Source organism: Mauremys reevesii, linkage group 15 (genome assembly GCF_016161935.1).
Source record: "Mauremys reevesii isolate NIE-2019 linkage group 15, ASM1616193v1, whole genome shotgun sequence".
In the NCBI taxonomy this organism is placed as follows: Eukaryota; Metazoa; Chordata; order Testudines; family Geoemydidae; genus Mauremys; species Mauremys reevesii.
The window spans coordinates 25686123-25711388 of record NC_052637.1 but is presented as its reverse complement, the minus strand read 5'-3'; the positions used below and the strand labels follow the sequence as shown (position 1 = coordinate 25711388).

At 42.5% G+C, this 25266-nt stretch overlaps 2 protein-coding genes across 9 annotated transcripts in view; one reads left to right on the top strand and one right to left on the bottom strand.

Moving 5' to 3' along the window:
• B3GNTL1 (UDP-GlcNAc:betaGal beta-1,3-N-acetylglucosaminyltransferase like 1) overlaps nt 1-25004 on the bottom strand; it is a 340624-nt gene extending 315620 nt beyond the window's left edge. For 3 of the 8 annotated variants that reach the window (XR_005588422.1, XR_005588421.1, XR_005588420.1), the window contains exons 1-4: nt 23995-24847; nt 17115-17231; nt 16900-16999; nt 3361-3425 (exon numbers count right to left, since the gene is read on the bottom strand). Coding sequence is in view for 5 of the 8 variants with exons in the window: in XM_039501348.1 (XP_039357282.1) it covers nt 3361-3425; nt 16900-16999; nt 17115-17231; nt 23995-24234 (522 nt within the window). In the remaining 3 variants the exon portion in view is untranslated. Of the gene's footprint in view, nt 1-3360; nt 3426-16899; nt 17000-17114; nt 17232-23994; nt 24848-24956 lie in introns of those variants that run through there. The other 5 variants (XM_039501348.1, XM_039501349.1, XM_039501350.1 and 2 more) reach the window with 5 other exon arrangements.
• The window catches only part of METRNL (meteorin like, glial cell differentiation regulator), a 62241-nt gene continuing 61925 nt past the window's right edge, over nt 24951-25266 (top strand). The window contains exon 1 of the mRNA XM_039501358.1: nt 24951-25070. Within this exon, the coding sequence (XP_039357292.1) occupies nt 25060-25070 (11 nt within the window). The 5' untranslated portion in view covers nt 24951-25059. The remainder of the gene's footprint in view (nt 25071-25266) is intronic.

The window sequence follows — 25266 nt, the reverse complement described above, 5'->3', positions numbered from 1 at the left end:
AGAAGTGTGAGGGTTGCTCCTTGGTATAGGCTTATTACAAGCCTCGCACTGTTTAAACCCCAAGACATACCCCAGTTCCGGGGAAGAAGGGTTGCCCCCAATGAACAGGGTTGTAATTAATCTAACAAGTATACTAAGACTAAATAAGAAACTAACTATTTTAACTATTTACAGGTAACTACAAGTAAACCACTAGGGAAACCCTTGCAGAAGCAAGAGAGAAACGACATTTCGGCTAACCGTCACTAGCAGTAAGAAGGAACTGAAGAGGCAGCAGGTCGGCAGGGCTATATATGCAGCGCCATGACGGCACGACTCCAGGGAATGCCTGGACTAACCCAACAGATATCATTAAAGGAAAAACCTTCCAGAAACTGCACACAGTGGACACACACCTACTTGGAATTGACATGAAGAAGAACAATGGTTATAGAGGAAAATAAAAACATACTAGCTTTTAGTCAAATAACCAGCACTAAACACAAGAACGGGCTGATCAAATTCTGAAAATTTTGAGCCTTGTATCCTCTTTTGTCATTTTTCTTCCCAATTCGCTATCATCACAAAGCTACTGGTGTTTCGAGATATAAGTAGCTTGACTCCAGCTGAGATAGCAAGTGAACAGTTCTCTATGGAGTCAATACTTCCTCAAAGATACACAAGCAAGAAGTCCTAAAAAACAATACAGTCTCTTCTCACATACACCAAATGCATAATGAATTATGTAACCTGCTGTGTATTAACCCAGAACCTGCAACTATGAATGCAAATCTGAAAATCAATTTCTTGGCAATAATGCAGCTCATTCCACATGCCTGATATCAACATTCTTTTCTAAATAATTTGATACTTGGCTGGTGAACTGAACCTAAGAAGTGTGGGGGCATATGGAAGCAGACACAGACAGCTTAGTCACACAGCTGGAAACATCTGTGTTTGGGTTATTACCACATAGTATCTAGTAACTACTGTCAGACAGAATACTGATCAATTCCTAGTTTTGTAGCCGTTTCTGCAATTATTTTATCCCCTCTATATTAATGGTTTTTAGCCAACAATAGCAGCCACAAAGAAAAATAGCAGAACATTATCTTTAATAACACATTTGATGTACAACTTCTAGGATACAGGAACATGAGTGTTGCTAGCTCAGAATGATTTCACTTTTGAAACATTTAGTTGTTAGTGCAAATATGTAGAAATTAAACAGAGAACCAATATTCTCTACCTATTTTAAATTATTTTTCAAGCTTGGACCATAAAAGTTTTGTTTGGAACCACTTCAAATGGTCCTAAATGTATACAGCACACATTCATTTCAAAATTAATCTTTCACCAAATCTGAACCATCCATTAGAACATCTGGGGGGGGAAAAATATTATTCAGCCTTAATATTTGTGAATGATTGCTACAGATTACTTTACCCTCTAGAGCTAACCAGTGAAGGGAAATTATACAGCAGTGTAAAGGTACACGACATATACATGCAATCATGTAAATAATAATTCAAACATTTAAAAGAGATTTACACACACACACACACACACACACACACACGGTTTCTCTCCTTTTCAATGGAAAATAAAAAATATAAGTAATGGCCTGATTTATAATCACCTGATTTATAACTATATTTGTCTGAAATGGAAGAGGCAGAATAATCCCCTCTGATATTTACTTCAATGAATCACACATATATGTATTTTGCACAGACGTGACATTGCACTACATGGTGCAACAGACTTTTTACTTTTGGAGACATGGGCTTTTGCTGGCTAAGCTCACAAGAAAAATTGGTGCGGTGCTTTCATCCTAAATCCCCAGCATTTAACCACGCTACACATTGTGGAGGAATTGTCTAAGGCTGGAATACCTAGGGGTTTGCAAATAACTGACGTTGGGTCACATCTTGGTTGCTTCACTCATGCAAGTAGTGCCATTGAACCCCAAAAGTCAGTAGGACTCCAATTCATGGAACTACTCACATGAGTTAAGATGGAAAAGATTTGGTTATGCATATGGCAGTTTGCATTGAACCTGCCCACATTCATACAGCCCACTAAAGTCAACTGGAAAACTCCTATTGACTGCAATCGTGCAGGATGAAGGCCTTAATCAGTCACTTCATGAGTACAATTTACATGAAACACCTATAACCTGATTAAAAAACAATGTTGTTTAGCAAGTGAACAAAATCTAGAACACTGAACTTATCTCCTCAGATTTACTTTTTTAAATATTCGCTTCCTAATGAAACTGTAAGGAAACTAATACTGAGACCTGGTAAACACACTTTTGCACTGTACTTGGGTACAAGCTACTGAAATGAATAACTTTGTGCTATGTGAATGAAGTGAGATCTCCAAACACCCAAGGATTCAGATAAGATCTGTAACTCCGACTGCTCAAACTGTCACTTCTGGAATATATGTGTGATATTTGACATGCACATTCTGAAAAGTCACTTTCCACAACCTTCCTCAGGTACCAAACTCCCTTTAAAAAATCTATTTAGGTGGGAAATTGGAACAAACCTTAATATAATGAAATTAAATAAAACAGGCAACATGTAACTATGTCGCTAAATACGGTACTTAATGGCATTAGCAATACTTCAACTAGTCAAGCAGGCTACTTTCAGCAAAACATATTCCACACTTAGTTCTTGAATGGGAAGGCAGAGAGAAGAAATCACTGGCAGACTCCTTGGACCATAAACACATGTAAAACATATCAGCTGTTTAATAATATTTAGCAAGAAGAGTTCAATATAAGACATTTTTTAAAAATGCATCCAATTGACATTGCAAGAGGAGTTTATAGAATCAGAATGTGAATACCTGAGTTAAAAATGTAGCCAGGACTCTAGCATTAACATCTCCATTCTTAAAAGATCTCATGACACTTTTTATAAAGACCACAAGCAATCAGGACTTTGATTTTACGTTGTACCCAAAAAACTGCACTTCCAGTAGTAGCATAGTGCCCCTATCACTACACAAAGGCCTGGTTCAGTTCCAACTCAAATTCAATCAAATGCAAACTTGACTACATTCAATCTGAATCATCGACACCATCTCTCCTGCAGCACATGGGACATGAGAACTCCTAAAGAATGCCTAAATATTGACCTGACCCAGCCTTGGGATTTAATGGGATCAGAGAAGAAGGTAAAGTCTGCAGCTATATACAAGGTTGAAAGATTAATACAAAGTTGTAATTAGTACTTAACATATATGAAACAACTTAAGAAAACATTTAAACAACTTGACTTAAGAAAAATCAACCACCATATTAAAAACAATCTACGGTAAGTGTTTTGTTGACAAAACTAAATAAAACGTAAAGAGTTAACTTACAGAATCCAGAAAGCAGAGGTAGGTCCCTGAACTCTGTATTACTGCTTGGTTTTTAGCAAAGCCAACTGAAGAGAAAGTAAAGAGATAATGTTACACATATCTTTAGAATTATTTTTATTGCAACATATTTTTTAAATTATACTGTCATCAAGATTAAATATGAGACACAAGTGGAGATCTACATTATGAAAAAAAATTTGTTTTACACGTCCTAAACAGGAATCTTTGAAGTATTGTGGCTACCTGGTCCAGTCCTGCTCTCTCTCAACAGACACCAGTCTGTTGTGCTGTGATCCAAACACTGCATCTCACATGCTACTAAGATCACTGGATCTGGGCAGTGACTGATCACTGTTCCTGGTTCTGGGTCCTTCAGGTGTACTCCCCTGGCACAGGCCCCCTGTCTGACATCCAGGGCCGGCTTTAGGCTGATTCAACCAATTCCCCTGAATCAGGCCCTGCCCCTAAGAGGGCCCCACGCCCAAGCCCCAGTATGGCGTACCGGCAAGAGCCGGTGTGCTGTACCAAGGTGGCCCAGCTTCCCCAGGGGGCAATTTAAAGGGCCTGGGGCTCCCAGCAGGGGCTGGAGCCCCAGGCCCTTTAAATTGCCACCAGAGCCCCACTGCTGGAGCCCTGGGGTAAGGCTGCGGGGCTCTGGGGGCTATTTAAAAAGCCCAGGGCTCCCCTGCTTCTACCGCCCTGGCTCTTTAAATAGCCGCTGGAGCCCCGCTGCTTTCCCAGGGCTCCTGCAGCTATTTAAAAGGGCTGGGACGGTAGAAGCAGGGGAGCCCCTGCCCCTTTAAATAGCCCCCAGAGTCCTGCCGCCGCCGCCAGAGTCCCGCCGCTTCCCCAGGGCTCCCTCAGCTATTTAAAGAGCCGGGGCGATGGAAGCAGGCAAGCCCCGGGCCCTTTAAATAGCCCCCGAGCCCTGGGTTGCTGCTGCTACCCAGTGGGTGAAGGAGGAGAAGGGGGCACTTACCATACAGGGTGGGCAGTACCTCCTGTACCCGCACCCCCTGCCCGCACCAGCCCCACACCCCCTACCCTGCCTGCAGCCAGCCCATCTCCAGCCAGCCCCGCAGCCAGCCCGCCTCCAGCCATCCCCTGCCGCACCCCCTGCCCTGCCCGCACCCCCTGCCCTGTCTCCAGCCAACCTAGGGTGACCAGATGTCCAGATTTTATAGGGACAGTCTAGATATTTGGGGTGTTTTCTTACCTAGGTGCCTATTACCCCCCACCTTCTGTCCTGATTTTTCACACTTGCTATCTCGTCACCCTAAGCCAACCCCTGCCGCACCCCCCTGCCTGAATCCAGCCAGTCCCACACTCCTCTGTCTCCAGCCATGCCAACCCATGCCACACACCCCTGCGGCCCTGCCTGAAGCCAGCCATCCCACCCCGCACACACCCACCTCCAGCTAGCCCCGCACACCTTGCCCTGCCTCCAGCCAGCCCCATGTCCACTGGTGCCCTGCAGTTCCCAGGGCAGTAACCCTGCACACCTGCTTCAATGAGGGGAGCAGGGAGCAGCTGGGTCCCACAAATGTGCACACCCAAGGGTGACCAGACAGCAAGTCTGAAAAATTGGAACAGGGGGTGGGGGGTAATAGGCTCCTAAATAAGAAAAAGACCAAAAAATCGGGACTGTCCCCATAAAAATCGGGACATCTGGTCACCCTAGCACACCCCCAGGGAGTGGCGGGGATCCACACATGTGAAACAGAGCTCATTTCTAGTTCAGGCCCATCTTTTTAAAAAAGAACTTTAGGTAGGGTTAACATACACCCGTATTTTCCCGGACATGTCAGGCTTTTTGGTTCTTAAATCGCTATCCTGGGAAAATATGGACATATGGTAACCCTACTGGTACAAAAAATATATATTGTGGCACATCCCTTAAATCAGAACTTTTTATAGGGAACCAGTTGCTAAGAAATGAAAGGCATTTTTTTTTACCACCCCCCCCCCTTTTTTTTTTTTTTTTTAAAGTCATCCCTGCTGGGGCCCTGCCGAAAATTTTCGAATTGGGCCCCGCACTTCCTAAAGCCTGCCCTGATGACATCCTTCTTGAGCAGTGGAATCCTGCAGTCTGGTCACCTAGACACTGGAAGCCTGGGCTCAGCTCTCAGCCCACCCAAGCCCCCAACTGCTTGAATGCATTCCCCTGAGACCACCTGGCTGTGAGTGCTCAGGTTTTTAGTTAATCCCTCTATGGACCATGTGGCATAAAGCAAGGAGACAAAAAGCAAAGCAAAGGAATTTCTTAAACAAACACAACTTTACTCTTTAAAAACACAAAACATCTATGAAAAACAAACTCCTGAATGCAATCCTCCTCATTTTGATCTCTCCACCTTTAATGAGCCCACAGTTTGGTCCAAGTCCTTCATGCCTGCACTCCTCCTTCTGGGCCTTCTGTTTCTGGTGATGGAATGGCTCCCTTTGCTTAGAGAAGCATCCCATTTTAAAACAGATTTCATCCCTCTTTAGTCTGATGGAGAAAACTGCTACTACTAGTGTTAACAATACAGCTCCATAATTACAAGCCACAGGCACTCAAGTAGTAACAGTGGGGCAATCTTTTTTTCCCCACCTGTAAATTACATATTTTATAGTGTTTATATGACCAAATGCTAGACTGTCAACCAATGTGTGTAAAAATATATTTCTCCAGGATAAGGCAACTAAAGGAAGAAGAATATTTGACACGCCACTCTTTGCCTTTATGGGTGTAAGTGACTTCCTCAGGATTTGGTGAGGATAGTTTGTACAGTAATTTGCAGTTCTGAATATCAAATGGACAGCTAGGAATTTGACTCTTCGAGGGGTCTGGATTTCTGGGGGGGGGGGGAGTTATTATTCAAGTTGAAGACCAAGAGGACTGCAGAGAAACATTTATTTTTACATTATAAGCTTCGGATGCAAACTTGACTACATATTTTACATGGGTGCTTCCTTTTTGCCTATGTACACTCCGCTCTAGAGCAGAAGTTCTCAACCTTTCTCCTTATGAGGTACTTCTCCCCCCACCCCCAACATGCTATAAAAATTCCATGGCCCACTAGTGCTACAACAACTGTTTTTCAGTAGATTAAAAGCCAGGGCCAGTGTTAGGGGTAGCAAGCAGAGCAATTGTCCAGGGCCTCACATCACTGGGAGCCTCACGAAGCTAAGTTGCTCAGGCTTTGGCTTCAGCCCGGAGCAGTGGGGCTCGGGCTTCGGCTTTCTGCCCTGGGCCTCCGTGAGTCTAATGCTGGCCCTGCTCTCTGGTTTATTTCGCTGGATGCCCTGAAACCTGCTCGCAGTCTTTCCCCCTCCTGTTCCCCCCCACACCATGGATTCCCAGACCCCTGTTTGAGAACCGCTGCTCTCATTGTCTTTACCCTAAGACAATAAAAATTGACACACGGGAAAAGATTATTAATCCATCTAGGCCAGTAATCTGTCTCCAACAACCAATGACAAATGCTTCAAAAGAAAGTATATACAGTAGCATACCATGAGGAACATTTCTTACTGACTCCGACTGGTGATCATCTTATGCTCTGAAGAAAAAGATAACGCTATTTTTTTCCTAACTAGTGTAACTGTTGGTGCTGTTCTCTCTAGATTCTTCAGTAAAGGGTTAAAAGAATGCTCAGGGATTTTTTAACTTAAACTACAGTTGTATTGATTAGAAATTAAAAAATTTAATAGCCACATAATCTTCCTTGTCTTAAAAAGGATTGAGCATGGATAGTGTACTCTCTACATTAGGGTGACCAGATGACAAACATGAAATATCGGGACGTGGGGGGGGGGGGGGCGGAGCAAAAAAAAAAAAAGCCAGAGCGCCCCCCGCCACCAGGCGGCAGTGGCACAGCCCCGTCTCCACCCAACTCTCAGCTCTGACCCCCAATACACTCCCAGCTCCCCCATCCCCTCGCTCCTGGGCCCCGAGCTGTGCAGCCGAGCCACGCTCCGGGCCCCTCTTGCAGCTCCCGGCCCAGCCGCTCCCGGGCTTCATTGCACCAGCCCCACAGCAGAGGCTGCTCCACACTCTGCCCCGCCTGGGACACTCGCCCCGGGCAGCCCCGCTCCAGCTGCAGGGAACTCGGGGACACCCCCCCTCCCCGGGCAGGGGGCGAACCAGGCAGCCGGGCCCAGCCCCTCCTGACAGGAGCGTGTCTGCCCCACACGTGTCTCTGCCCCCTGCCTGCTCCGCGCTGCCCTGCAGGCTGCAGGGCTGGAGCAGCCTCCGTGCTGCGCTCCCAGCCCCGGCCATGGCCCGTGTGCAAGCCTGGGAGGGAGGAGGAATGCCGCGTGCTTGGGGAAGAGGCGGGGCCAGGGCGGGGAGTTGGGGAGGGATCCAATGGGGCAGTGAGGGGCAGGGTTGGGGCGGGTCCAGGGCAGGGATTTGGGGAGGGGTCCAATGGGGGAAGAAGGGGGATGGTCGGGGGAAGTGGGGGGTGAAAGCCCCTCCGGGCTCCATCTATGCACCGGAGCGGAGGGCAAAATTGCTTGTTTGTCCAGTGTCCCGACTGAACATCGGTCGGGACGCGGGACAAACAAGCAAATATTGGGACAGTCCCGATAAAATCGGGACGTCTGGTCACCCTACTCTACATATGGGGACTGTAATGGACTATCACAATACTAGTTTAAAACACTGTTCAATCTACAATACTAGTTCAAACCCAGAAGCAAATGAATAATGAGTACAAAATAACCACCACTTTATGGCTCATATAACCACCATTTTATGCTGGCCTACATGAACTAGGTTGGTAGGCTCAGTCCAGTTCTTATTGTACAGATATACACATCACCTTTATTTAGCAGTTTCACCAGTTGATCACAACTAGGCAAATACTGAACTACTTCAAGTGTACACTGTATGCACATCTAGTCTATACTAGAACACTCTGGTATTATTGTTACACTGTCCTCCCTCCCCCATTCCCACCTATTGTTTCATCAGCCTTTTGTCATTAACCAATACTGCAAGTTCTTTAGACCAGCAATTGACTTTTACTGTGTTTCTACAAACCTACACAAAACAGGGCCTCAATTCTCATCTGGGCCCTCTAGATGCTATTCTAATATAAATCAAAGACAAAAAACAAAAAAAAACACACCCCAAAAGGGCAAGAATGTGCAGACCAGCCAATCTTTTTGGACTGTGGTATGGGCTCTTAGTTTAGAGGACTCCAGCAATGCATAAGAGAAAAGCCTGCCTGTTCTGTAATAAATAGAAAAATTTCCTGTGCTGCAAAGACTATTTCAGACAGACTGCCTCTCTCTCTCAACAAGAAATATTATAATATTGGTTATTCTCTTTATCCAGGGCTACATGGAGTGCTGAGGGGAGCAAATCAAAAGGCATATAGTAACAATGAGCATAAATATGGAATGCTTACATGGAAACCTCTCCACGGAAACTCAGACACACTAAAAGTGTAGTCAAATTATAATGCTGATATCATGGATCCACTGGGCCCACCTTAACAGTGCAGCTGTAAGAGAGGAGAGCCAGGCTCTTTCTAAAAGCGTACAATGATTTTTTCTAAGGCCTTGTCAACACAAAAACTTTCAGCAGTTTAGTTAATCCACTGAAAACCTGTGTGGATACTCTTATTTCTGTTTATGAGTGTCTTATTTCAGTTTAGCTTAAATCTATTCCTAATGGAATGAAATTAGAGCAAAATAAGCCTGTTTTAAACTGAATAAAAAGTGTCCACCCAACCTATTGCACCGGATTAACTAAATCTGTTTATAAGTCACTTGTATGTGAAGACAAGTACTACTAATAAGCAAAACTATTTCAAAAAAAGAGGTGAAGCCAAGAAGCAGCTACATCAAATGGCTGGTGTAGTCATCAATTCTATCATCCCCTGGAAAAGAAGAGAGAAGAAAAAAGGACAGCATGGCTTTTCAGTGCGTTCTCTCTTAGGTGGAAGAGAGAGGATGAGGAACAGCACAGGAGTGCTTAAAACGTATACCCTGAAAGATACAAGAATAGCACTGGATCTTCCATAGATCAGTAGAGTCCATAGGGTTTCAAAGTTGCATGCCTGTCTCTGAGCATTTGGAAACCCTTTCCCCAAAGGGCCAAATGTGGTGACAACTCCAGGAGTTAACATCTAAGATGTTGTCTACATGAGAAAGTTGGACTGGTTTAACTTGAAGTGTGATTTTAACCAATTCAATTAAACTGGTATGACTTTCCAGTGTAGACAAGGCTTAAGTTAACAGCCAGGTACCTGTACTTTTCCTCCTTCTACAGATTGTTCTATAGGAGGCAAGCACAAAAGCACCTAATTTAACCTGAAAAACCTTACGAGTCCCATTTAATACTGTACCTGTCATTTAGGCCCTATCTATGTCACAAGTGCAGCTAAGTCAGGAACCTCGTTATAAGATGGTTGTCACCTGACCTAGTTACAAGATTATTCCACCGTATAGTCTAGAGGATATGTGTAGTTTATCTTTAAATCTACAGCAGGTAGACAGTAATGGCAAGGGTGGAGAAGCTTTAAAGTGAAGCACAGATACAGAGTATCTTTAAGGATAATACCTCATCTTATTCTAATAAAGTTCCTTGATCAGTGTTTACAGAAATTACTTTCTATGGGACCTTAAATACCTTCCCTAACCAGGCTAGAGCTCTGAACTAGTAATACAGACAGATTGATACTGAAAGTCAATCAAGGAACAACTGTGCTTTTACAGGCTTCCATGAGTCAATTATAGTACAGTACAGATAGGTCCTTCACTCTGAATGCTCAGGAAGAATGATGAAGAGATCATTTCCTGTCTACATTTTCCACTACCTCCTAGGAGCACATTGGCCCAACCACCAACAGTACAGTAGCACTCAAGATTACACCTAAATGAGTTGTTTTTAACACCTTATATATGTAATAGTAACTCATAAGACAAAACCAGTTGGTAAATTCAACAGCTCTCACAAGACTAGAGTTGAATTTCTGGCAACCACAGCTTCAGTAAGAAACAGCTAAAGCAAATTAGCAAGTCTGGACATGCCAAACAGGCGAATCCATAGTTTTTAACAGTTGTCTCCTGAGGGAAAGGGAAAAAGAGTGGGATGGAGTTGACCTTGCACTCATAATTCCCTCACTGGATCAATACCTATTCTACCAGGATCAGCTGTAGCTAAGCCTACATACATATTTCATTCATTATTAATATGATATTTCAACAGTTATCACTGTAAAATGAGTGAAGTCCAAGAAAGCAGCAATCAAGGGGAGGGAAAAAAAATAAAAAAAGGCAAAATGACTCAACTTCAAGACGAAAGTTAAAAGATTCAAAGATAAGGAACTTTCTGAAATCTTTAAGATTCTGCTTTTAAATCAAATATTTTAGGGAAAAAATTTGAAGTATAAAATGTTATGTCAAAAAAGGTATAAAATATTTTTTCTAGATTAAAACACGTCTGGAATTTTATTAAACAGTTACTTATAACAAGAGTGTCTTAAGAATAAAAAAGGTATGTTAATTTTGTGATTTAAGAAGAGATTTAACTCCCTGGGGAAACTAGATATTGAAAATTGGTTTCCCACAATGAATTCTGTGTTTGGCATAAGCAAAGAATTTGCTTTAATATTACTGTACTGAAGAAAATCAAATGTTTGTGCCAGAACTCTCTTTTGTAATGCCTGCTTACTTGGTGAAAAGAGCCTGTTACTATGGTCACTACAGTAAAAACTTAAGCCTCAGTGAGATATTAACATTCCTTGCTCTTGGAAAGAAAAAGGATTTTTTTTTTAAGCCAGTGACTCTCTTTTTTTTAGTTTTTTCCCCCCCCTCTCTTTTTCTTTTACATGATAAGAAAGAATCAGAAATGAATTTTAATCCCATATAAATAGTCCAAGACTTGAATACCAGCTGCCACATTGTTTCTGTTTTGGGGCTTCTTTCACAGGAAATATTCCTTCCAGTTGTAACTACTCATAAACATACCAAAATAAATCACTGAAGACAAAAGGATAATAAAGTTTTCAAACTATCCTGGCTCCCCAAATGTAACAACCTCTAAAACAAGAGAGGTTCTTATTTGAATAGCAACCTAACATTGATTCCTACATAATAACCTGTTTTTTAAAACCAAGTGTATTTTGGTTTATTATTATTTAATGTGATGCACATGAACACACCTTTTGTTTACATTTTGTTTGCTAAAATTAGAGGAATTTTTGTCATTCATAGATTAATTCAGTGCACAAACAAAATTTTATTTATTTACATATACTGGCACCAAAATTGTTTGGAAATGTTTGTGAATTAAAAATTACCTGAAATAAAATCAGGCCTTTCTTGAATTGGACTGTATCACCTAGAATGAGTACATGTTTCTTTTGGCTGCAAACAGGTTGCTTCATCAAAGGAAGTAGAAACTGTTTCAAAATGTTCCAAAATTATGCCTCTCAAATTATTGGTATATTGCAGGACATTTGTTTAAGGTCAATTTTCTGTCCCCAGCCCCCTATCCATCCACCGTGTCACTATATCCTGCCTTACAGGGGTGTTGCCTATACAGCTCCCACAGAGACTATCAGCACACCATCCTCCTCCCTGCTCTTCTGACCAGTCTTCCACTTTGTTCTCTGCTCTTGTGTGTTAGTCAAACTGAAGAAGAGATCAGAAAGAGAAATGAACTGCCAAGAGTAACAATGATGTGAACTGCATTGCAGGGATCAATGTCTCATTCTACGATGATGAAGGGCTGAACGGTACATCTGCAGGTGATATGATTAACGTTTACATTTAAATACAGTATAATTAGATGGGATTACTTTGTTTCTTTCTTAAGCAGTGTTTGCATCTCTTCCAAACAGAACACACAAATTGCAACGCTAATAGAGTATCCAGATGCAATGAAATAGGGATGTTTTAAAAACTCTACTCGGTGACACAACAATCTATCTTTGGCAGGTAGTGTGGCTAACTTATCACACATGAGAATGGAAAGGGAAGAAAACCCAATTAAGAATTATATTAATGGGGGAGGAAGGCATTACTGCTTGCCATGCAAATAAACAATGGCAATTTTTACCAACTCAATAGAGTTGGATGTTAACTGCGGACCTAGAAGGTTGCCCCCGTACAAAAGGAATGAATTATGTATCTACGGAGTACTTCACTACTGGGGTAAATGCTCTATTAAAAAACCTTGTAAAACATCAGTCTGTGGTAAATAAAGCTACAGTCTTTTAATTTCCAACTGTGATGTAACCTGGGAGCATATGGGTAACAGGGAAGGGGGTGGATAGCAATGTTAGGATTTTAACATCACAAACTAAGCAGTACAGAACCTCTTCAGCAAATGTGAAAGTTAGAGATGTATCTTGAAAATATTGTCAATGAACTGGAATCCTAAGGAGGATTTAATTCTTAACTTTTATTACAAATTATTCGTCAAATTTTAAAAACTGTATTTGATAAGCTAAGCAAACTTTGATTCTACTGTACACCAAAAGCCTCACACAGCAACATGCTTAAAATATAAGAATTGGACAAAAAGTAAGATTGTGTGGAAAAAATTGAACTGTGAAAAAACAGTATGAGTAAAAGAAAAACAAAGTACTAGGAGACTGCTTCCCCACCTACATAATGCGTACATTTAATTCATGTTAACAATGATGACAGACAGATATGCAGATCAATCAGAGAATACACTGTAACCCTATAAACATTTACACTACAGGCTATAGATGTACAGTTAGTGAAATTAGATGGAATTCCTAACTAACAAGTTAAAACTTTCTTAATGAACAAATCAACAGATAAATTTTAGAAGACATTTATTAAAAGGTATTTGGTTCTGTTCCTCCTCATGAAAGTAACTACTCTGTCTTTTCTTCCACATCTTAGAAAAAGAAAGCTCAGTCTAAAACTCAACTTAAAAGCTTTACAGTTCATACCCTAAAGGGTATGTCTACGCTACGAAATTAGGTTGATTTTATAGAAGTTGATTTTTAGAAATCGATTTTATACAGTTGATTGTGTATGTCCCCACTAAGCACATTAAGTCGGCGGAGTGCGTCCTCACTACCGTGGCTAGCATCGACTCACAGAGCAGTGCACTGTGGGAAGCTATCCCACAGTTCCCACAGTCTCTGCTACCCATTGGAATTCTGGGTTAAGCTCCCAATGCCTAATGGGGCAAAAACATTGTCACAGTGGTTTTGGGTACACATCGTCAGTCTCCCCTCCCTCCATGAAAGCAACTGCAGACAATCATTTTGCACCCTTTTTCCTGGGTTACCCATGTAGACGCCATAGCACGGCAAGCATGGAGCCTGCTCAGCTCACCACTGCTGTTGCAAGCATTGTAAACACCTCACGCATTATACTGCAATATGTGCAGAACCTGGCTAAGAGATGGCAGCACAAGGATGATTGTGAGGAGGACATGGACACAGACATTCCTGAAAGCACGGGATGTGGCAATTGGGACATCATGGTGGTAGCGGGGCTGGTTGATACAGTGGAACGCCGATTCTGGGCCTGGCAAACAAGCACAGACTAGTGGGACCGCATAGTGTTGCAGGTATGGGATATTTCCCAGTGGCTGTGAAACTTTCGCATGCGTAAGGCAACTTTCCTGGAACTCTGAGTTGCTTTCCCCCATCCTGAAGCGCAAGAAGACCAAGATGAGAGCTGCCCTGACAGTTGAGAAGCGAGTGGCAATAGCCCTGTGGAAGCTTGCAATTCCTGACTGCTACCAGTCAGTCGTGAATCAACTTGGAGTGGGCAAATCTACTATGGGGACTGCTGTGATTCAAGTAGCCAATGCAAATCACTGACTTTCTGCTATCAAAGGTAGTGACTCTGGGAAACGTGCAGGTCAGAGTGGATGGCTTTGCTGCAATGGGTTTCCCTAACTTTGGTGCGGCAATAGACGGAATGCATATCCCTATCTTGGCACCAGACCACCTTGCCGAACAGTATATAAACGGCAAGGGGTACTTCTCAATGGTACTGCAAGCACTGGTTGACCACAAGGGACATTTCACCAACTTCAGTGTGGGATGGTTGGGAAAGGTGCATGACGCTCGCATCTTTAGGAACTCCAAGCTGTTTGAGCAGCTGTAAGAAGGGACTTACTTCCCCAACTGTAATTTTCTGGTCTGGGATGTTGAAATGCCAATAGTTATCCTTGGAGACCCAGCCTACACCTTGCTCCCATGGCTCAGGAAGCCATACACAGGCAGCCTGGACAGTAGTAAGGACCATTTCAACTATAGGCTGAGCAAGTGCAGAATGGTGCTAGAATGTGCCTTTGGACATTTAAAAGCTCGCTGGCGCTGTTTGCTGACTAGGTTAGACCTCAGCACAACCAATATTCCCATTGTCATTACTGCTTGCTGTGTGCTCCATTATGTCTGTGAAAGTAAGGGGGAAGACATTTATGGCAGGTGGGAGGTTGAAGCAAATCGCCTGGCTGCCAATTTTGAACAGCCAGACACCAGGGCGATTAGAAAATCACAAGTAGGCACGCTGCACATCACAGAGGCTTTGAAAACCAGTTTCATGAGTGGCCAGGCTACGGTGTGACAGTTGTGTATTTCTCCTTGATGCAAACCTGCCCCCTTTGTTGATTTTAATTCACTGTAAGCCAACCACCCTCCCCGCTTTGATCACAGCTGGCAAAGGAAATAAAGTCACTATTGTTTTCAAACCATGTATTCTTCCTTTATTAACTGATAAGGTAGCCTGGGTGGGGCAGGGAAGCAGCGGAGTAGGGAAGGACAAGGCCACATTGCTTATTATAGCCACACTACGAATCAAAACTGTTTGAATGACAGTTCTGTTGCTTGGGCCATCCTCTGGAGTACAGTAGCTGGGTGCCCGGAGGCTCCCCTCCTGTGTTCTCGGGAGTCTGGGTGAGGAGAATATGGAACTTGGGGAAGAGGGCAGGCGGTTGTACAGTGGATGCAGCGGCAGTCTGTGCTCTTGTTGGCTTTCCTGCAGCTCCACCAGACACCTGAGTATGTCCATTTGCTCCTCCATTAGCCTCAGCACTGGATCCTACCTCTTCTCATCATGCTCACTTAATGCTTTCCTGGACTCTGATACTGAATGCCTCCATGCATTCAGCTGTGCCCTATCAGTGTGGGAGAACTGCATGAGCTCAGAAAACATGTCATTGTGAGTGCATTTTTTTCGCCTTCTAATCTGTGATAACATCATCAGGGACGGAGATGATAGGGGGAGCACAGAAACATTTGCAGCTCCGGGAGGATAAAAAGGGAGAGTAAAATTTAAGATGATACATTTCTGAGAACAAAATGGGGACTCTTTGCTGTGAATTGCTTGATTCACTGTGAGACAGCACATGTGCTTTAGGTACAAGGTCGCATTTTAAGAGTCCTTTGGGTCGAAGGACCAGGGTTACTTGTGTAGACACATTCATTATAAAAAAATCTACCTAACCCTGTAGTGCAGACTAGGGCTCAGCCTATATTCATTCTATAGTAGTCTATCTTGGTAATACAACTTGAATTTGTTATTTACTAGCCATTGATGACTACTTCAGAGCCACTTCTTTATTTCTGACTTGGATCCAAATGTAACCATATTTAGAGTCATTCAAGTACTGGAATGAAACACATAAAGTAGGCCTCGCATCTTCATGCTTTGCAACAAAGGCTGTGGAAAAGGACAAATCCCTCCCATAACAAAGCCTTTAAATTAAATTACATTGTACATGAAAATAGACTTTGTTCCCAAGAACACATACTGAAAAAATTAATTAGTTCAACTGATTAACTAAAAGAACTTTATTACTGCCCAGCATTATAAGATCCAATGCATCTGACTAAATGTATACAGTACTGCAAACCCCAAGTGTTTAAAAATCATGAGTCTGGCTGCAAAACAACATGAGATTAGTTTTTAAAATCATGGTATTTTAAAAACTAATAAATTTGCAGTTCTTTTTACTTTTGCTTCTGGTTTCTAAACCTTTTGGGTACACTCAGTTCACATATTCAGGGTTTTCTCTGCAACTCTGCAGCCTAGAAACTTACTTTTTTTTTTTTTAATGAAAGCTGAGATACTCATGTAATCATCTCCATGCATTTGAAGAAGTGATGTTTTTTACCCACAAAAGCTTATGCCCTAATAAATCTGTTAGTCTTTAAGGAGCCACCAGACTCATTGTTTTCATGTAGTCATTTGTATCCAGGACCAAGCATGTTAAGACCACCACCAAATATCACCAGATTTATAAAAAATTGCAGGAGTTGGCAACATTGTTAATATATTGTAAACAAAAAACTTTTGCTGAGTAAAGCATAAATATTAAGCCATAGTCCACCTTCCTGCATGTATAGACAACTTCCACTAACATCAAAAAGTAGGGCCAAATTCTGTCTTTATTTGGGCTGTGCGTCTGAATGTGGATCTCCAGAAAATGGTTTTCTATAGCAATTCCAGCTTACTACAGAGACCATTCTTAAACTAACAATAAAGTGTGCCTGCCAAACCAATTATTTAGCCATTCTTTAAAATCACTATTCAACAACATACCTCCTTGGGGTTGAGGTGAATCATGACCACCAATGACAACCCGAATACCCACATCTTCCAACTTGAGCTTCCATTTTTCAATTATATTAATTGAATTGTCCTGAGAAAGTGATGACAGAGGCAATTTTAACTTATAAGGTAAACTAAAGTAAATAAAAATTCTTACAAGAATTAGTTTAGATAATATTTTAAAACTAAATATAAAATATACATACCTTACTAGCATCATTAAACGCAGACAACTCCATGGTACCTTCAAAATCTTGCTCCACAACTGACTTCAAGCATTCATCCAACCAACATTCAGAATTGTGAACAGGCAGAATAACAGACTACAATGAACAAACAGAGAACACACAAACATTATAAAACATGAAAGCATCCATTCTCCTTGTTTTACTTGCTGTTTATCCAAAGAATACTCATTTAAAAAAAAAAAAGGGCCTGATCCTTTCATACCCTTTCACCAAATATGTACATTGGCCATAAAAAAGAAAAGTGCTCTTCCCTTCACAAGTAAATGGTATTTCTTCTCCATCAAACTTTATTTTTTTTTACTCCTCAAAACCCAATATGTGTTAGTTTCTGTGGTTGTATTTCTTTGAAAAAAAAATGAAACAAAATGTCTACACCACCAGTTATTTATTCACAGCACTACTTATTGTCATCTCCAGTCTCTTATCTTCAACCTCACCATTTTACCTCCATCTTCTCTCAATTCAGAGGGGTCCTCTATTTTTCTCTATCCCAGCTACTCTGTTTGATTTTTTATCTGTAAAGTAGGCAACGTACATATCTCATCTCAGAAATCCTTTGCAATACTTGGGCAATGTACTGTTGAGAGAGGCTGCTTCTAAGTACATATCAAAGAGACTTCTTCACTCCACCAGTTACAAAATTGCCTCTCTCATTGCACCAACTATTATATGTGTGGGCCATAGATGTATAAAATGTAGAACTTGTTTAAAAAAAATTAAATGATCTGTGAATTACAAATGATGAGAAATTAAATTGTATAGGTATATAATGATGAGGCAGAGGATTGCAGGAAGAGAAAGGAGATGAAGGTAGTTGAATGCTGCCCTGGAGAATTGGATTCTATTCCTGCCTTTACCACAGAGTTCCTGCGTCATGCTAGGCAAGCCACTTAGACTAAACTTTTCACATGTGGTCCCTAATTCTGTGTTCCTCACTTTCTAGGTGCCTGACGTGAGACCCTGGGATCTGGTGTGATTGTTCAAGCACTTCTGTACAACTGCAACTGAAGTCAACAGGAGCTGTGCTTTTAACATATAAAGTGCTATATGTAGGGCCCTATCAAATTCACGGCCATGAAAAATGCGTGAAATCTGGTCTCCCCCCACCATGAAATGTGTGTGCTTTTTCCCCATATGAAACAGATTTCACAGGGGAGACCAGTGTTTCTCAAATTGGGGGTCCTGCCCAAAAGGGAGTTTCGGGTGGTTCGAAGGTTGTGTATTGCCACCCTTACTTCTGCACTGCCTTCAGAGCTCGGTGGCCGGAGAGTGGCGACTGTTGACCAGGCGCCCAGCCCTGAAGGCAGCGCAGAAGTAAGAGTGGCAATACCATACAATGCCACCCTTACTCCTGCGCTGCTGCCTTCAGAGCTGGGCGGCTGAAGAGTGGTGGCTGCTGACTGAGGGCCCAGATCTACAGGCAGCAGTGTAGAAGTAATGGTGGCAATACCATACCATGCCATCCTTACTTGTGTGCTGCTGCTGGCGGTGGCGCTGCCTTCAGAGCTTGGCTCCCGGCCAGCAGCTGCCGCTCTCCAGCTACCCAGCTCTGAAGGCAGTGCTGCCGCCAGCAGTGCAGAAGGGCAGCAGTAACACAACCCCCCTACAATAATCTTGTGGACCCCCCCCCCCAACTCCTTTTTGAGTCAGGACCCCTACAATTACAATACCATGAAATTTCAGGTGTAAATAGCTGAAATAATGAAATTTACTATTTTTAAAATCCTATGACCGTGAAGTATCAGAGCGGTAGCCGTGTTAGTCTGGATCTGTAAAAAGCAACAAGGAGTCCTGTGGCACCTTATAGACTAATAGAAGTATTGGAGCATAAGCTTTCATGGGTGAAGTGGGTCTATAAGGTGCCACAAGACTCCTTGTCACTTTTTATGACCCTGAAATTGACCACAATGGATCGTGAATTTGGTAGGCCCTTGCTATACGCTAAGTACTCTGAAAAATCAGGTCCTAGGTGTCTCAGAGTGGGCACTCAAAATTAGTGGGTACTTTTGATCTTATTCTCTCTGTGCTTCAGTTCCCCACCTGTAAAATGGGGATAATACCACCCCCTTATCTCACAGGGGCATTGTGAATATTAAGGTTTCTGAAGCATTCAGATACTATAGTGATAGCATCATAGAAAAGTCTATGAGGAAATTAATAATTCTGTCTTCAAACCATGCTTTGAATAGTGTGCAGTAAATAAGTAATTGAACAAAATTACTGAAAAGCTACTCATTAAGTGACTACCATTCACTCTGTGCACTCAATGAGACAGGGGTCCTCTGGAAAAAAACGGTATGTGATCATGTAATTAAAGACTGTATTGTAATGCAATACACACAAGAGGATTGAATAAACTCTGGCATTTCCTAACTTCTGAGTAGTTTTTTTGAATATATGTCTACACAACAATCATGTGTATTATAACTTCGCACTTCACTAGCACATTCTTTCCACAGACCTAACAAAAATTACTGAACTTTACCACATAAGTGAATTAATCCTCTCATCACTCCTGGGAAATAAGTATTGTCACCATTTTATCATTCTATAGATGGGGAAATTGAAACAAAGAGGTTGAATGACTTGTCCAAGGTCCCACAGGAAGTCTGTGGAAGAATCCAGGAACAGAATCCAGATCTCCAGCCTCCTGTGATTTAACTGCAAGACCATGTTTCTTTCAAATATTAATTCATGTCATCACTATATCAGAATTAAGAAGAAAGCAAAAACATTAGAAAAATGTTAAAATGGAATTAGCAATGGTCTGGGTTATATGTATGGGGGCGGAGGGGGGTTTATCTATACACACATCTCTATATGCACAAAATGCATCTATTTTAGGCTTGATAAAACGTATGGCCAGATATTATGATTGGCAAATATGAAGTTGTCCAGTATTTCATAGCAAAATACAAAGTGATATTCATTTCAGACTTTATATTCTAAACCTAATTTTAAGTTCCCAGGTGCCAGAGAATCAATGAATGAATGAACTCACCTCCTAGTTTTCAACAGGGTGTTTTACTAGGGCAGGGGTAAGCAACCTCTGGCACGAGTGCCGAAGGCGGCACGCGAGCTGATTTTCAGTGGCACTCACACTGCCCAGGTCCTGGCCACCGGTCCGGGGGGCTCTGCATTTTAATTTAATTTTAAATGAAGCTTCTTAAGCATTTTAAAACCCTTAATTAGTTTACATACAACAATTGTTTAGTTATATATTATAGACTTATAGAAAGAGACCTTCTAAAAACGTTAAAATGTATTACCGGCACGCGGAACCTTAAATCAGAGTGAATAAATGAAGACTCGGCACAGCACTTCTGAAAAGTTGCCGACCCCTGTACGAGAGAATAGTGGTATTTCAAACAGGTGGGAGGGCTGTGTTTGCACAATAATGCCGTCTCTGCTTTTCTTAAAATTTTTAGAAAAATAAGTTTGGTTCTCTGCTTTGATAAAATTATTAATATCACATAGAAGACAAAGAATTATATGGCATGCAAATTAAGAAATGAAGTTTTGAGATTAAAAAGAGTTTTGCTTCACATTAGTACTTTTGAGACTGCCACATAAGCAGAAACCTGAGATTGTTTCAAAAGCAACTGCTAATGCTACACTACACAGTCTGACTCAGTCAATACATCCAATTCACTAAGGATTTTAGTACTCACAAGATGGCAATTAGAATAAAACTTCATATTTTGACACCACATTAACCCATTGCTATTATATTTTAAAAAAAGGAAAAGTACTCTCCCCACGTCTTCTGATAGGCTTAGTGGTCACATTAACTAGCCACAATACATCCATGCAAATCAGTGGTTCTCAAACATTTTCTAACCAACTAACCTCAATACAAAATTTGTTTGGCTGACTACTCTATCACCACTAATTTGAATATTTAAAAAAAATACACATAAAATGCATTAGCTGAATCTGTCTATATTTTCCTTGGATTTTATGTTTAAACAAAAGAAGAAAGGCACGATGTTATATTACCCAAGCACTCTTACATTCAGTATGAACAGGCAAAAATTGCAAAAGCAGCATTTTCATGGTGAGGCCTGTATTACAAAATTTGTAAACAACCACCAGCACCATCAAGGTGCTTGGAGCTCTGCACAATAGTTTATAATGTTTTTAAAATACTATTTAAAAAAAAAATCACTGATCAAGTTTCCTCTCCTCAGAACCACTACAGCAAGAGCAAGATAGATGCATGCCAAACTAAGTGCAGTCACAGAATCCATGAAGATACTTTTGAGCAAAAGGCTCAAGAAAGAAAAGAGAGAGAGAACCTACTGTGACAGTCCCAGACCAGTGTGGTACAGAAGCCTGGTAGAAGGCAAATATACTAGCCACTGTATGAACAATTTTCTGTTCCCTGAGTGACGAGAGCAGGAGCTGCCCTAGAGCAATCAGGAACCTGCTAGAACCAATTAGGACAGGCAAGCTAATCAATACACCTGGAGCCAATTAAGAACTTTCTATAATCAACTATGGCAGGCTAATCAGGACACCTGGTTTAAAAAGGACCACTTTCAGTTAGCAGGGTGTGTGCACGAGCAAGGAGTGAGATGGTATGCTGTTGGAGGAATGAAGAGTTCAAGTGTGATCAGGCTTCAGGAGGAAGATCCTGCAGTAAGAATAAAGAAGGTGCTGGGGAAGGCCATTGGGAAGTAGCCCAGGGTGGAGGAGTTGTCATGCAGCTGATATAGGAAACATTGTAGACAACTACTATCCACAGGACCCTGGGCTGGAACCTGGTGTAGAAAGTGGGCCTAGGTTCCCTCCAGCTCCTGACTGCACACAGGAGGAATTGACCTGGTTGGTGAGAAACACCAGAAGGGAAGGTCTAAATAGGAAAAGGATCTGGCCTGTTCCTGACCCACTAGGTGGGACACAGAGACTGTGGGGATTGTTCTCTGTTTCCTCCATGCTGGCCAGTGATAAGGTTAGCTGAGTAGACAGCAGGTTTGAGCCACTAGCAAAAGTGGCCAAACTGAGGGCTGCTGTGAATCTCTAAGGCAAGCAAATCTGCCTATAAGTACAGGAACCACCAAGACAGAGGAGGAACTCTGTCACAATACATGATTATAAACCAGTTCACAGTGAGTGCTGACTTTGGGGTTTTGTGCCATTGCTCCAGGTCCTATCATCCCTACTCAGTTTGCTGGTTTTCTGTGGTTGCCAGGACCCACTCAAGTCCAGAGACAAACATTACAACTATCACAATCCAAAGCTTTCACTTTTCCCTCCGTTCATTTTTCTCAGTTTTTAACTTAGTTTACAAGTTGTATTTGGCAATGACCCCATACTACAAATGCTAAAGCAGGTGTTCCAGTTAAAGTGCTTCAGTTGAAGTGAGAAAATAACCATGCAAAGCAGCAAATTTCATTCAGAGGCTCTAACATGCCTTGCTATAGGAATACATTATATGCACTTTCAAAGTAATTATGTGGTAACATCTCTCCAGGGGCACATATCATCATTAGTTGGCATTGATTTGTAGCAGAATCCAACAAAAGAGTATTTTAAGGACCTGTAAGCTTGATGAAACTTCACACCAAGTCCAGAGGACATGACACAAGACTGGGAGTCAAGAGACCTGAGTTTCACACCCAATTCTGCCACTTATACAATGTGGGACTTATCCAGAGCCTTTTAAGACAATAGGTGTTTTTCCATTGACTTAATAAGTTTTGGAAAAGGACCTGTGTGGTTTTGGGTTCTAACTACTGTAAACCTCAGTTTCCTATCCCTGAAATGAAAATAATGAAGCTTAACTCCTTGTAAAATGCATTTTGATCTATGGATGAAAAACACTAAATGTTTATTATGATAAGTCCCCATTACTTCTACAAAATGTCACTAAACCAAACAAGTCATGTTTTCATGAATTAGAGTACTGAAAATAATACACCTCTTACAAAACCAAAGATAAGCAAAGGAACTGGAAAAAATGGCAGTCTGTTCAAATGCCCCTGATTCTGCATTAAAAAAGCGGTATTTTCCCATCCCTATCCTCTCTTTAAAAGTTGAGATTTAAGAACAGAGTAAAAATTCAAAAGTGCCTAGCTGACTTAGGAGCCTAAGTTCTATTGACTTTGTGACACTCAGGCACATTTGAAAATTTTACCCATCAGAAACAAATGTCAATTTTTGAAAACAAGCATGGGTTTTCTTTAACACATTCTGTATTCCAAGCCACTTCATTTCTTCACCCTTGGCAGGAATACATGACTTGTGGCAAATGTCTTCCACAGGATACCCATTTATTACAAATTAAGTTAGTAAGGTTTTTAGGCCCCAACATTGGATCTGACTTTATATTGTTAGACTCAGTGGGGAGAAGAGCTTTTAGGTGTCTAAGGATCTTTGTTTGTTTTTTTTCCCCCAGTGCACTGTGTTTTGTTTCAGTAGAGCAAAATACAAACCACTGTTATTTTTTAACCGAAACAGCTATGTCAATAAAAGAAAATACTTTCCCCCCCTTCAAAACAAACAAAAGAAACACCTTATGAAGAGTACAGAATACAAAATAAACAATTGCTATAAGAAACCTTGGGCAACGTCCTTTCACATTCAGTGATGAGACAGGGGTATGTCCAGCCATAACAGAGCAGTTCCTTTTCTCTACAAGTACAAATGTTGTAAAAAGAGAGGGCCAAAATCCTGCTTGCTTTCCATAAGTGAGTAATCTCCCCTTCAAAGATACAACTGATGTAAGTATGCAAAGAAGGATCTGGACACAAAGGGAATAATTCTTTACAAATTCTTAGGATAACCACCAAGGATAGAAGACTCAAGAGTGTAAGTGTAACAATGAGAAACATACCACTTGAATTCTACATCCTTCCCCGATTATAGAGTCCAATGAAGCTCTGGACTGCAGCTGGGGATTGTCTGGTACAGGAGATGATGGAGCTGCTGGACATTTACACTTGGCAGGTACAGAATCACAGTCACACAGTTCTTCGTGCAGAAAGGGGACTTGACCTCCAGCTGCTGAGGAGGGGCTCCTGGAAGCCCCAACTTCTTCTGACATTTCTCTCTTTCTCACCCCTTGGACACACATAAGGCAAGCTCTGGGGAGAGGAATAAAGTATACCACCAATGGGGTACAGCCGGTTAACTATAAAAGAGGCCCTTGCACTGCACCAGAGCATGAGAACAACAGTTTCATTCCTGCTTCCATGGAGTGGCTCCTAAGTGAGAGCAGAGGGGATACAAGTCCAGTTCTAGCCTATGTTCCAGAAGAGACGGAAGGCCCCATTCCAGGCAGTTGCCAATGTGAGAAAACCACAGAGTTTACTGCTAAATGCCTCTGAACCAATCAAAATATTCAGGTCTCAGGCTGAAGTACCAGGGGTTGGGTGGGTCAAGGCCATGCTTAGGGTTAGTGCACCCACTATGTCCATAAAATGCACAATCACTGCCACGTAGGGGGTTGCTCCCCCTCTCCCCCCTCAGGGTGCTGTTTTCCCCTCCCTGCCTTGGGGTGTCCTGCTTCCTCACCACACACACACTCGCCCTCAAGGTGCTGCTCCCCTCTCCCAAAGTGCTGCTCTCCTCCCCCTCAGGGTGTTCTGCTTCCCTCCCTACACACCCTCCCTCAAGGTGCTGCTCTCCTGCCCCTCGGGGTGCTTCAGCTGCCTGCTCTCTCCCCTCCCACCCGCCTCAGGGTGGTGCCGCTTCACAGAACCTGCCCCCTCCCCCCGTTCGGTTGGCCCCGACCGCGCGCGGCCCCCTAGGCGTTCGCGGCTCAGCGCGAACTAAAGCCAGGCCCCCTGCCCCCACCCCCAACGCTCTCCGCCGCGCGAGGGGAATCCCCAACTCCCCGCCCCGGCGGGCTGGCCAGGGAGAGGAGTGCACAGGGCGGCTAGACCGGCCGGAAGTGAAGATGAAGAGGCGGTAAGGTGACAGTCTAGGGAGCTAGGGGAACCATAGAGCGCGGTTTTTTGGAAGGGGATGGGGAGGGAGCTGTGATTGTGCGGTGGTGGGAGGTTCGGGAGCCGTGGCAGACTCGAGGGCAAGGCTGGAATGATGGAGGTGTGGGGGCCTGGGGTGGTTGAGGATGGAGGCTTAGGTGCAGGGCCGGCTTTAGGAA